The following is a 12798-nucleotide window of genomic DNA, read 5'->3' on the forward strand; positions in this document are numbered from 1 at the left end:
GACTGACTAAATTATTGGAAGGAGAGATACCTATTAGTTTGCTGTTATAACTAGAATAGGAGATGGTGAGGGACTTAACTGAGGCAGGGGTGGCAGGTTGGAGAGGAATTTGAGAGAGAAATTGTGTATGGAAAAATTTAAGGGAACGATTTAATGTGTGGGGGAAAAGGAGAAGCTAAGGATATCTCAAAGCGTCACACATGAGTGGGTAGGTAGGTGTTGATCCCATTCACCTAGGAAAATAGAGGAGAGAAAGCAAATTCATGGGGATAGAGAAGAGAGCTAATGAGTTTGGTTATGGACATGTTGAATTTGAGGTACTGTGGGACATTAGGTAGAGGGTGGACTGAGAAGGGGGAATTTCTATTCGTAATAACTGAAATAACCAAATAGAAATTTCATACAAACATTCCAAATTTGAATTTCAGGAAGATACTTGGAAAATTCTACTCTTGGAGTCCTGGCTTTGGTGCCGCTTTGCCAGCATCTTATGTGGCCATTCTAATTGAAAGAAAAAGCAGGTAAAGTTTTATATATCTACATATTTAGTAGAACTGATTTACTGTCCTCCACCCCAAGTAAGTTTATTTTAACTTACTATTTATTGTAGTCCAGGGATGAAAAATATTTTCACATATGTTTTTAGTCTTGCAAATATTTGATGGAAAATTTAATTTTGTCTTAATATTATTATCTATGTTTATTAAGCCTGTAAAAATATAAAGATTGACTTTATAGAATAATAATACCCTTTGGCCTTTGTTTACTAAAGTATTAGAGACTTCTTGAATGTGCCTAAGACATGGCATGCACAAATCTAATTAAAGATCTTTTCCATAACCACAATACCACTATCCCACCTAAGAAAATTAATGGTAGTTTTCTCTTGTCATCTACATCTGTAATTTGCTTCAAGCTCATTGAGTGACCTCTGTTAAATCAGTTATTATTTTTAAGGTATCTTCTCATTTAAAAAAATATTTTCGTTTATATAAACCAGAAAATGTTTCATGTGACATAATAAGATTTCTATAAAATGCTACAAACTATTATGTAAATTATTCAGCCAGGTAAATAGTTGAAGGTAAAGCTTTTGCCTAAAAGAATTTTACCATCTCGTAAATAATTATTTTCATCGCTGGGACCTGCTTTGGTTCCATCTTTATCCCAGAGAGTCAAGATTGGGTCATGTTTTAATCAAGGGGTCATGTATTAACCGAGATTGGGTCATCATCCAGTTTATGAAGATATTCATTATAATCACTGATCCCATAGTAAAAGTATAGATAGATTTTATCAGATAACCAAATATTTACTTAAACCACCTGAAGTCACTTTTAATGCCTCTTGTTTAAGTAATGTAATGGTGTCTAAATTTTTGGTGTCTAAACTTTTGGTTCTTTGCTTGTATCATAATATGGTTGGATTATTAATATTACTAAAATCAAGGGATATTATTACTCCAGCATCATCAAGTCAGTATTGCTAGAAACATAGGTTGTCCCACCTGATAGTACCGTGTAGAATAGTATTGTGTATTAGGAGTGTGGATTCTGGAGCTGTATTTTCTGGCTGGGGCAGCTGACTCTGTCACTTATTGTGTTGTGGCTTATTCCTTACCTGAAAATGGAGACAGTGATAATCTAGTCACATGTCTGTCCAGACAATTAAAGGAATTAATGTATGTAAAAGTGCTTAGAACAGTGCCTGACACATAGTAAATGTTACGTGTTAACTGTTATTATTGGTTTTTGCCCATAAGGAATGAGAAAGTTATTCTTCTGATTATTAACTTCCTGATTCATTTAAAAATGTGAACACTTGTTTTAGAATATGATTTCAAAATATGTAACTCATACGTGAAACTTTAAAGATGTTTAAACCAAGTTTGCTCTGATTTATTTATTTTTAGCACTTGAGTAATAAGAGCATTTTGAAGTTATTTGCCTACTTTTCAACAGAAAATGTTGAAATTGAACACCTGTGTAACCACCTAGAGTCAACAGTTGTTAACATTTTGCTGTTTTTACTTATTTGTAAGTGATTATATGTTTGTGTGGTTGTGTGTGTGGTGTGTGAACCATTGTAAACATCATGACACTTCTAAATACTTCAGCATGCATATTTTAAAATAAGGATATTTTTCTGTGTAATTACAATACTATTATCACATGTAAGAAAATTAAGTCATTCCCTAATACCATCTAGTCCATAGTGTCCTAGAATGTTTTTATCGCTGGTTTTTTTTGAACCACACTCTAGTATAGTGTTATATTTCCTTATTTTCTTTTAATCTAGCTTAATCTTCCCACTTTCCCCACATGACATTGATTTATTGATGTGATCAGGCCAGTTGTCTTGTGTGTAAAACTTTTCTGGTTTTGTCTGAATTTTTTCCTCATGGAATTGTTTGATTGGTTCACTTAACTTGCGTATTCCCTGTAAACTGAAGTTTGGGTTGAAGACTTGATTATATTATGATTGAACACTTTTGGTAAGCATATACATCATAGATGATGCTGAAGCCATCAGGAGGTCCATAGTTCTAAGTAGTTCCAAGTTTGAATATGTGATTAAAGCGATAATCACCAGATCTTTTCAGTAAACCTATTATTTTGAGGGAGTGAGCTGAATGGATTTCTTGACATTCCATAGCCCTCGCTTTGCTGGAGTGAACCTGAGTTGATTATGATACCATTATTTGTGGATTGGCTAGTAATTGTGTGTTTGAGTGTGTGTCTTTCTGTTTTCTTTATCAGGTTTGAGTGTCATTTACTTCATAAAATAGTTCAGAAGTTTTCCTTCTTTTTTTCTTGCTCTGGAGTAGTTTAAGTAGCCATGAATTTTCGGGCCTTTGAGTATTTGGCCCATTTCTCTGTAAAACCTGGGCATGGTGACTCTTCTGGGGGTGGTAGTTCTTAGGAAAAGTTATCAGTTTCCTCTATGTAATTGATCTGTTTAAACTTTGAGCTCAATAAGGACGTTCAGTAACTTCTCTAATAGCTAGAAAGTTCTATTTCCCAGAAAGTATTTATTTTATAAAGATTTTTATATTTACATGGAGTTGTACCAAGTAGTCTTATGATTTGATTGAATTTTATGTTTTCAATGGTTATTTTTCAATTTGTTATTTATTTTGTGTGATTGTGCTATTTCCCTTTTTTATTAAGTTAGCTAGTAATTTTATTGATTTTTTTTTTTCCAACAAATCATCTTATTTATTACTTCTCTTTTTTGGTTTCTTAATTCTTGTTTTTATTTTTTCCCCCTTCCTTCTACTTTCTTTTGATTAACTTGCTTTTCTTTTAGAAACCTTTTCATTTGTTGCTTATTTCTTTTCATTAAGTTTTATTGATATAAGTATTTAAGGCAGAATTTTCTTTTGATAAGTGCTTTATTTATAGCCCATAGGTTCTGATATGTAGTACTTTCATTATCATCATTTTCTAGAAATTCTGCAATTTTAGTTTGTATTTCTCTTGTAATATAAGAATTATTTAGTAGAGAGCTTAAGAAGATGGAAGGCCCTTTTGTTATTAATTTCCAGTTTTATTGCATTCTTATCTGAGAATGTTGTTCATAGTATTTTCTCTGTATAAAACTCAATAAGGTTTTCCTTGTGGCTGAATTTATGCTCAATTTTTGTGACTTTTTTTGAACATTTGAAAAAAAAGTACATTGTCTTTCATTGGGAGTTCAAAGGTTAGCCATAAGATCTATGCTATTGGATATGGTTTTAGGTTGTATCTTTAATTTGAGGTGCAATTTCTAGCATTAAAAAGTGTGTTCTTTATTTCATTTCATGTATTTTGGCTTGAATTCCAAATTTTTAGTTATCTTTCTTTCTTCTTGCTTGCATTTGCCTAGTATGTCTTCATCTTCCTGAAACACTTGATGCGTCTATCTTACATGCCACATAAACTTGGGTTATATTTGGAGAGCCAATCTGAAAAAATCATTTTATTTTGATATACAAGTTCAGTCCATATACATTTATTTATACAACAGATATATTTGGTTTAGTTCTGCCATATGATTTTATGTTATTTTTATTATGATTGTCACTATGTGGTCTGTTTTATTATATTTTTTTTTGCTCTTAACTTTGACATGATTATAGAGTCATGGAAAATTACACAAATAGTACATAGAGCCACTTGAAACCTTAACCCAGTTTCCCTCCAATGATAGCATCTTATGTAACTGTAGTATAATATGAAACCAGGAAATTGACATTATTGTCAGCTAGACTATGGCCCTTATTCATAGTCACCAGTTTTTACATTGACCTGTCTTGATCATTACAGTATCACGCAGAGTAATTTCACTGTCCTGAGAATCCTCTGTGCTTGGCTATTCATTCCACCCTCCCCCTAGCCCCTGGTAACTAGTCACCTTTTTACTCTCTTACAGTTTTACCTTTTTCAGACCGTTGTATAGTTAAAATCATACAGTATGTAAGCTTTTCCGATTGGCTTTTTTTACTTAGTAATATGCATTTAAGTTTTGTCCATGCCTGTACATGGCTTGATAGGTTATTTCTTTTTAGTGCTGAATAATATTCCACTGTCTGGATGCACCACAAGCTGTGTTCTACCCTACTGAAGGACAACTTGTTGCTTCCAAGTTTTGACAGTTACGAGTAAAACTGCTATAAATATCCGTGCGTGGGTTTTTGTGTGGATATAAGTTTTCAGCCCCTTTGGGTAATTACCAAGGGTTATGATTGCTGTATCATATATTAAGAGTATGTTTAATTTTATAAGAAACCGCCAAACAGTTACCCAAAGTGGCTGTACCAGTTTGCATACCCTCCAGCAATGAATGAGAATCCTGTGGCTCCACATCCTCACCAGCATTTAAGTGTTGTCAGTGTTCTGTATTCTGGCCATTCTAATAGGTATGTGGTAGGATCTGATTGTTTTAATTTATATTTCCTTGCTGGTATATGGTGTAGAGCATTTCTTCATGTACTTTTTTATTTTAATCTGCAGGTGTCTGTATAGTGATTTCTTGTAGACAATATATAATTGGGTCATGTTTTTGATCAACTCTGACAATCTCTGTGTTTTAATTGGCATAGTTAGACTATTGACATTCAAAGTGATTATTGATATACTTGGATTAATATTTACTACATTCATTACTGTTTTCTCTTTGTTGTTCTTTGTTTTCATTTTCTATCTTCTACTCTTCTGCTTTTTGTGGTTTTAACTGAATATTTTATGTGGTTCCATTTTCTCTCCTTTCTTAGTATATCAGTTATACTTTTTTTTTTTTAACTTTTTAGTGGTTGCCCTAGTTTTATAATATACATTTACAACTAAGCCTAGGCTACTATCAAATAACAGTATACCCCTTCATAGGTAGTGAGTGTACCTTACAATAACAATATCTTTCTAATTCCTTCTTCCTGTCCCTTATATCATTGCTGTCATTCACTTATATATAAGCATGCATCACACACACACCATATATATATATACACATAAGCACACACAATCAATTACATTGTTGCTTTTATTACATTGTTACATTATTATTTTGAAAGAACTGTTATCTATTAGATCAAGTAAGAGTAAGAAAAATAAAATTTTTTATTTTACCTTCACTTATTTTTTCTTTAATGTTCCACCTTTGTTTATGTAGGTGAGTTTCTGATCTGTATTGTTTTCTTTCTTAGAGAACATTTAACATTTCTTGCAGAGCCGGTCCACTGGCAACAAGTATTCTCAATTTTTGTCTGGTGAAATCTTTGTTTGTCCTTCACTTTTGAAGGATGATTTCTCAGGGTATGGAATTCTAGGTTGGTGTTTTTTGTGGGTTTTTTTTTCCCCTCTCAACACTAAATATTTCACTCCACTCTCTTGTTTGCATGGTTTCTCAGGAGAAGTTGGATTCAATTACCTTTGTTCCTCTATAGGTAAGGTGGTTTTTTCCCTCTGGCTTCTTTCAGGGTTTTTCTTTATGTTTGATTTTCTGTAGTTTTAGTCAGATATTCCTAGGTGTTGCTTTTTGTTTTTATTTTTGGCATTTATCCTGCTTGGTATTTTCTGAGCTTTCTTAATTTGTGGTTTGGTGTCTGACATTGATTTAGGAAAATTCTCAGTCGTGATTGCTTTGAATATTTCTTCTGTTTCATTCTTTCTGCTCCTTCATCTATTCCTGTTATGTGGATGTTATTATACCTTTTGCAGTTGTTGCACAGGTGTTGGATATTCTGTATTGGGTTTTTTTTTCCCAGTGTCTGGTCTTTTTGTTTTACAGTTTCCAGGGATTCTTGTGATAGATCCTGTAGCTCAGAGATTCTTTCCTCAGCTGTGTCCAGTCTACTAGTGATTACATCAAAGGCATTCTTCATTTCTGCTGTAGTTCCTTTTCTTTGTGGTTCTTAGGATTTTCATCTCTCTGCTTACCTTGCTCATCTGTTCCTACATGCTATCTACTTTATCCATTAGGGTCCTTAGCATATTAATCATTGTTTTAATTTTAAATTCCTGGTCTGATAATTCCAACATCTCTGCTGTGTCTGATTATGATGCTTGCTCTGTCTCTTCAGATTGTGTTTTTTGCATTTTGGTGTGCCTTGTAATTTTTTTCTTGATAGCCGGACATGATGCACCAGGTGAAAAGAATTGCTGGAATAGCCTTTAGTAATGTGGGGGTGAAGTGTGGGGGTGTGGGGGGGAAGGAAACTGTTCTATAGTACTGTGGTTAGGCCTCAGTCTTTCAGTGAGCCTCTGTCTCTAGACTGTGAACTTCACAAGTATTTCTCAGTTTTTCTTTTCCTCTTAGGTGGGGCCAGGATGGTTAGAGTGTGCTGAAGTTGGATATTTTGCTTTCTTCCATGTGGAATTCTAAAGCTGGCTGGAGTTGGGTATTTCCCTTCCCCATGTCAGTTAGGCTCTCATCATACCCTAGTAGATCAGGCTCTGTTAACTAGCTTCTACCAAAGGCAGGCCTTGTTAAGAACTGAGTGCTGTGGCTTATGTTAAAAAAAATGGTTCCTTTTTGACTCCCCCTACTTGGAAGCACAAGGGGCTTTCCCCCTGGTATTTACCGTGGGACCTTAGTTAAGCTCCCAGAGGTAAAACTCACAAGGGTGTGAGGGTCCCCCTATGACTGAGTCCCCCTGGAGTTTTTCACTCTTCAGACTTGTCCCACGGAGCCTCCTACTATTTTTCCGTTTAGGTTTTCCTCTCCTGGCTCTTATTCTCTTTGAGGTTTCAGCTGGTTTCTGCTCTGGTAAACTGTGATTCTCTGTATCTATTTATCATCTCTTCAGTTTTGGAGGCAATAGTTTGCAGGGTGACCTTGCTTCTCTTATGGATCTAAGAAGAGTTGTGTTTCCGGCTTCCTCAGCTTTTTACTTGATGTTAAGACTAAGTGATGACTTCTGAGCTCCTTGGACAGAAACTGGAAACTGGAAGAAGACATTTTTTTTTTCAGTCCATTTTCTAGTATTTTTTTGTTTTTCTTTTTCTAGTGCTTGCTCTAAGGACTACAATAGATATCTTTAACTTTAGAGCTTCTTAGTGTTAATATGTTCATCCCTTGTAAAACGTGGAAATGTGTTTAGGTCCATATTAGAGGCTGCTTGCCATAGGATCTCTTTTGCCCTGCTCCCCATCCTGCCCCCCCCCTTTTTTTTTTTTGGCTGGCAAATAGTCACTTTCTCTGGCACCAGGGATTCAATTGTCCATTCTTTCTCCGTGGATTTGTAACCAATTTATATATATGTCATATACCAATTTATATATATGTGTGTGTTGTTGAGTGCTCAGTTCTTTTCTCTTGATATATTAGTCTAGGTCTTATTTTTTTATAATTGGTTAAAAAAATCAAACATTTCTTTGAAGATAAACATGTGTTTAAATACCAAAGTAAAATTGTACTATTGATATCAAAAGCTATAACTTTTTAAGGCACAAAGAGGTTACTTGGAAGTGAGGTGATAACTTGGATCTTAGTTACTATTTTATTTCCTGTTCTCTTTTTACTTTTGGTACTGAACTTTTGTTTTAAAGCATTCTGCTTTCATTTCTTTTAAGTGAGCTATTGCACTTGTGTTTTATCCATAGACATTAGATATTCACAGAAAATTTGTAGGTAGTGATACATTATGATCTGTTCTGAATATTAATTGGAGTGCTTTAACCTAATCAAAAAATTTTTAATTTTTTATTGTTATGTTAATCACCATACATCATTAGTTTTTGATGTAGTGTTCCATGATTCATTGTTTGTGTATAACACCCAGTGCTCCATGCAATGTGGGCCCTCTTTAATACCCATCACCAGGCTAACCCATCCTCCCACCCCCCTCCCCTCTAGAACCCTCAGTTTGTTTTTCAGAGTCCATCGTCTCTCATGGTTCGTCTCCCCCTCCGATTTCCCCCCCTTCATTCTTCCCCTCCTGCTATCTTCTTTTTTTTTTTTTTAACATATATTGTATTATTTGTTTCAGAGGTACAGATCTGTGAATCAACAGTCTTGCACAGTTCACAGCACTCACCATAGCACATGCCCTCCCCGATGTCTATCACCCAGCTACCCCATCCCTCCCACCCCCCACCACTCCAGCAACCCTCAGTTTGTTTCCTGAGATTAAGAATTCCTCATATCGGTGAGGTCATATGATACATGTCTTTCTCTGATTGACTTATTTCGCTCAGCATAATACCCTCCAGTTCCATCCACGTCGTTGCAAATGGCAAGATCTCATTCCTTTTGATGGCTGCATAATATTCCATTGTATATATATACCACATCTTCTTTATCCATTCATCTGTCAATGGACATCTTGGCTCTTTCCACAGTTTGGCTATTGTGGACATTGCTGCTATAAACATTGGGGTGCACGTACCCCTTTGGATCACTACATTTGTATCTTTGGGGTAGATTACCCAGTAGTGCAATTGCTGGATCATAGGGTAGCTCTATTTTCAACTTTTTGAAGAACCTGCATACTGTTTTCCAGAGTGGCTGCACCAGCTTGCATTCCCACCAACAGTGTAGGAGGGTTCCCCTTTCTCCGCATCCCTGCCAATATCTGTCGTTTCCTGACTTATTAATTTTAGCCATTCTGACTGGTGTGAGGTGGTATCTCATTGATGTTTTGATTTGGATTTCCCTGATGTCGAGCGATGTTGAGCACTTTTTCATGTGTCTTTTGGCCATTTGGATGTCTTCTTTGGAAAAATGTCCGTTCATGTCTTCTGCCCATTTCTTGATTGGATTCTTTGTTCTTTGGGTGTTGAGTTTAAGAAGTTCTTTATAGATTTTGGATACTAGCCCTTTATCTGATATGTCATTTGCAAATATCTTCTCCCATTCTGTCGGTTGTCTTTTGGTTTTGTTGACTGTTTCTTTTGCTGTGCAAAAGCTTTTCATCTTGATGAGGTCCCAATAGTTCATTTTTGCCCTTGTTTCCCTTGCCTTTGGCGATGTTTCTAGGAAGAAGTTGCTGCGGCTGAGGTCGAAGAGGTTGCTGCCTGTATTCTCCTTTAGCATTTTGATGGACTCATGTCTCACATTTAGGTCTTTCAACGATTTTGAGTCTATTTTTGTGTGTGGTGTAAGGAAATGGTCCAGTTTCATTCTTCTGCATGTGGCTGTCCAATTTTCCCAACACCATTTTTGAAGAGACTGTCTTTTTTCCATTGGACATTCTTCCCTGCTTTGTCAAAGATTAGTTGACCATAGAGTTGAGGGTCCATTTCTGGGCTCTCTATTCTGTTCCATTGATCTGTGTGTCTGTTTTTGTGCCAGTACCATACTGTCTTGATGATGACAGCTTTGTAATAGAGCTGGAAGTCCGGAATTGTGATGCCCCCAGCTTTGCTTTGCTTTGCTTTTTCGGCATGCCTCTGGCTATTCGGGGTCTTTTCTGGTTCCATACAAATTTTAGGATTATTTGTTCCATTTCTTTGAAAAAAGTGGATGGTATTTTGATAGGGATTACATTGAATGTGTAGATTGCTCTAGGTAGCATTGACATCTTCACAATATTTGTTCTTCCAATCCATGAGCATGGAACGTTTTTCCATTTCTTTGTTTCTTCCTCAGTTTCTTTCATGAGTATTTTATAGTTTTCTGAGTACAGATCCTTTGCCGCTTTGGTTAGATTTATTCCTGGGTATCTCATGGTTTTGGGTGCAGTTGTAAATGGGATCGACTCCTTAATTTCTCTTTCTTCTGTCTCGTTGTATAGGAATGCCACTGATTTCTGTGCATTGATTTTATATCCTGCCACTTGACTGAATTCCTGTATGAGTTCTAGCAGTTTTGGGGTGGAGTCTTTTGGGTTTTCCACATAAAGTATCATATCATCTGCAAAGAGTGAGAGTTTGACTTCTTTGCCGATTCGGATGCCTTTGATTTCTTTTTGTTGTCTGATTGCTGTGGCTAGGACTTCTAATACTGTGTTGAATAGCAGTGGTGATAGTGGACATCCCTTGCGCGTTCCTGACCTTAGGGAGAAAGCTCTCAGTTTTTCCCCATTGAGAATGATATTGGCTGTGGGTTTTTCATAGATGGCTTTTATGATATTGAGGTATGTACCCTCTATGCCTATACTCTGAAGAGTTTTCATCAAGAAAGGATGCTGTACTTTGTCAAATGCTTTTTCTGCATCTATTGAGAGGATCATATGATTCTTGTTCTTTCTTTTGTTAATGTATTGTAACCTAATCAAAATTTTAAATGTAGCTTTTTAATAAGGATTATCACGTGGTTTCTGAAGAAAAATTGATCCTTACCTTGATGTGATTGTTAAGTAGTCGAACCCTTGGTAATATGTGTTGATTTAGTTCTGTTGTTTATTAGGTGATGTAGTTAATCCTGGAAATAGCTTGCTAGTACTTTTTTTTGGGTGGGGGGATTTATGTGTGTTATGTATAGCAAGCACAAATCCTGGTTTGGGATCTAATTAAAACCTTTAAATTTTAGTCTTTTAGTATTATCTAGAAGGTAGTGGCTTATTTTTTTTAAAAAGGAGATTAAAAAAAATTTTTGGGAGTTAACTTTAAAACATAGGAAAGCAAATCTTTTTGCCTTATCTTTTTACAAGTTGCTTTATAATGTATCTTATTTAAAAATAATACCAAGTGTGGTCTATGTTTATCTGAAATTATGTAAAAGTTAATTGTTTGCTTCGAAAAAGTATTTTTTACTTACCACAAATTTTTATTAAGATTCCATTAAATATCAAGATCCCTTACTAGATTATATATACCTTACAGAGGTTGAAGTTATATATATCACACCTAGCCCCTAAAGTGAAGTTTTTTTAATATTATAGTTTTTACTTTAAGGAAAAGGAATATATAATTATGCCTTTAATTCATGAAGAAAATCAATGATATGTTGGTGGAGACAGCCAGTAGGCCGCTTGAAGTATGAGTCTAGATTCAGGAGAAGCGTGATAGTCGTAAAAGTAAGATTGGAAGTTTTCTTCTTAAAGGTGGTCATTGAGGCTATGTGAGAAGATTATAATGTAAAAACCCAGAATAAGAAGAATTCTGAGGGTAGAAAGTGGGAAACAGCAACATTTAAGTTGTCCATTGTGATATGTGTACAGTTAATACTTTTTAATTTTTTTTTTTTTAATACTTTTTAATAAAATCAGTAATAGAGGGGCACCTGGGTGGCTCAGTTGTTAAGCGTCTGCCTTCGGCTCAGGTCATGATCCCAGGGCCCTGGGATCGAGCCCCGCATCAGGCTCCCTGTTCAGCGGGAAGCCTGCTTCTCCCTCTCCCACTCCCCCTGCTTGTGTTCCCTCTATTGCTGCCTCTCTCTCTGTCAAAAAATAAATAAAATCTTAAAAAAAAAAAAAAGCAGTAATAGAGTGGAAGATACAGAATATGGAAGGTTAGCAGTGTTTTTTTTCAAATTAGCAAGTAGTGGTAGTTCTAATTTTTAAATCTCTAAAACTTAATTTAATAATGAAATCTTTACTCAGAGATTATATATTTTGTACTCAATTGTGTAACCAGTTTTTCCAAAGCATTTAATGAGGTAAGAACATACAGTGTAGTTATGAACACATACACATATATATAATGTGCATATGTACAGATACATAAGTAAAGATATATCTATCTTCATAAGTATGTCTTCATCTATACTGGTTTAACTTTCTTTCCTTCCTACTTTTTTCCTCCCTCTCTCCAATCCATCCATCCATCCATCCATCTTTCCCAGTCTCCCTCCCTCCCTTTACAGAATTAGGCATGCTTTGCCAGCTAGTTCCTGACACCTTGTAAGAGGGCAATTTACTTAAATCTTAATCGTATCACTGTGGGATTCTGAGAAAACTTTGAAGTTGTTTCCAGGGTTGCTTAAAAAATTTGTGCCACAAAGAACTGTGATCATAGTAACTCAGCAGTAAGCATTGGTAACATCTAGTTTATCCCTAGGTGGGCTGTTAAGAACTAGTCTTCTCTTCCTTTTTCTAGGAAGTGCTTTGTTTGTGGTTCAGAAAGTTGTTTTGATGGATTTTGTCTTGTAGAATTGCTGTGGAATTTGCTTTGATATTTAGTATTAGTTTAGATAAATTAAAACTGTGGGGTACTCAAACATGGGCATGGATTAAAATACCCAAATTGCATACTTATTCTAAGCATACTCATGGTTTGAATTGTTAAATTATACTGTTGTAGTTATGAAACTCCTAGGCAGATATGACCAGAATAAATGAACTCTATAATATGTGAATAAAATACCATGAATTTGGCTTATAAATTCTTGACATATTCATGTTTCAGTGTCATGTTATCTTCACAGGAAGAAAATTTA

The 12798-nt window shown here is 35.3% G+C and overlaps 1 protein-coding gene across 2 annotated transcripts in view; it reads left to right on the forward strand.

Annotated features, from left to right (window-relative positions):
- Positions 1-12798, forward strand: part of TMEM135 (transmembrane protein 135) — a 264541-nt gene that overhangs the window by 30229 nt on the left and 221514 nt on the right. The window contains exon 3 of one of the 2 annotated variants that reach the window (XM_078058656.1): positions 429-521. The exons of the other annotated variant lie outside the window; for it this stretch is intronic. Coding sequence (XP_077914782.1) covers positions 429-521 — 93 coding nt within the window. The remainder of the gene's footprint in view (positions 1-428; positions 522-12798) is intronic. 2 annotated transcript variants of the gene reach the window in all.

Source organism: Halichoerus grypus, chromosome 11, assembly GCF_964656455.1.
Source record: "Halichoerus grypus chromosome 11, mHalGry1.hap1.1, whole genome shotgun sequence".
Taxonomy (NCBI): domain Eukaryota; kingdom Metazoa; phylum Chordata; class Mammalia; order Carnivora; family Phocidae; genus Halichoerus; species Halichoerus grypus.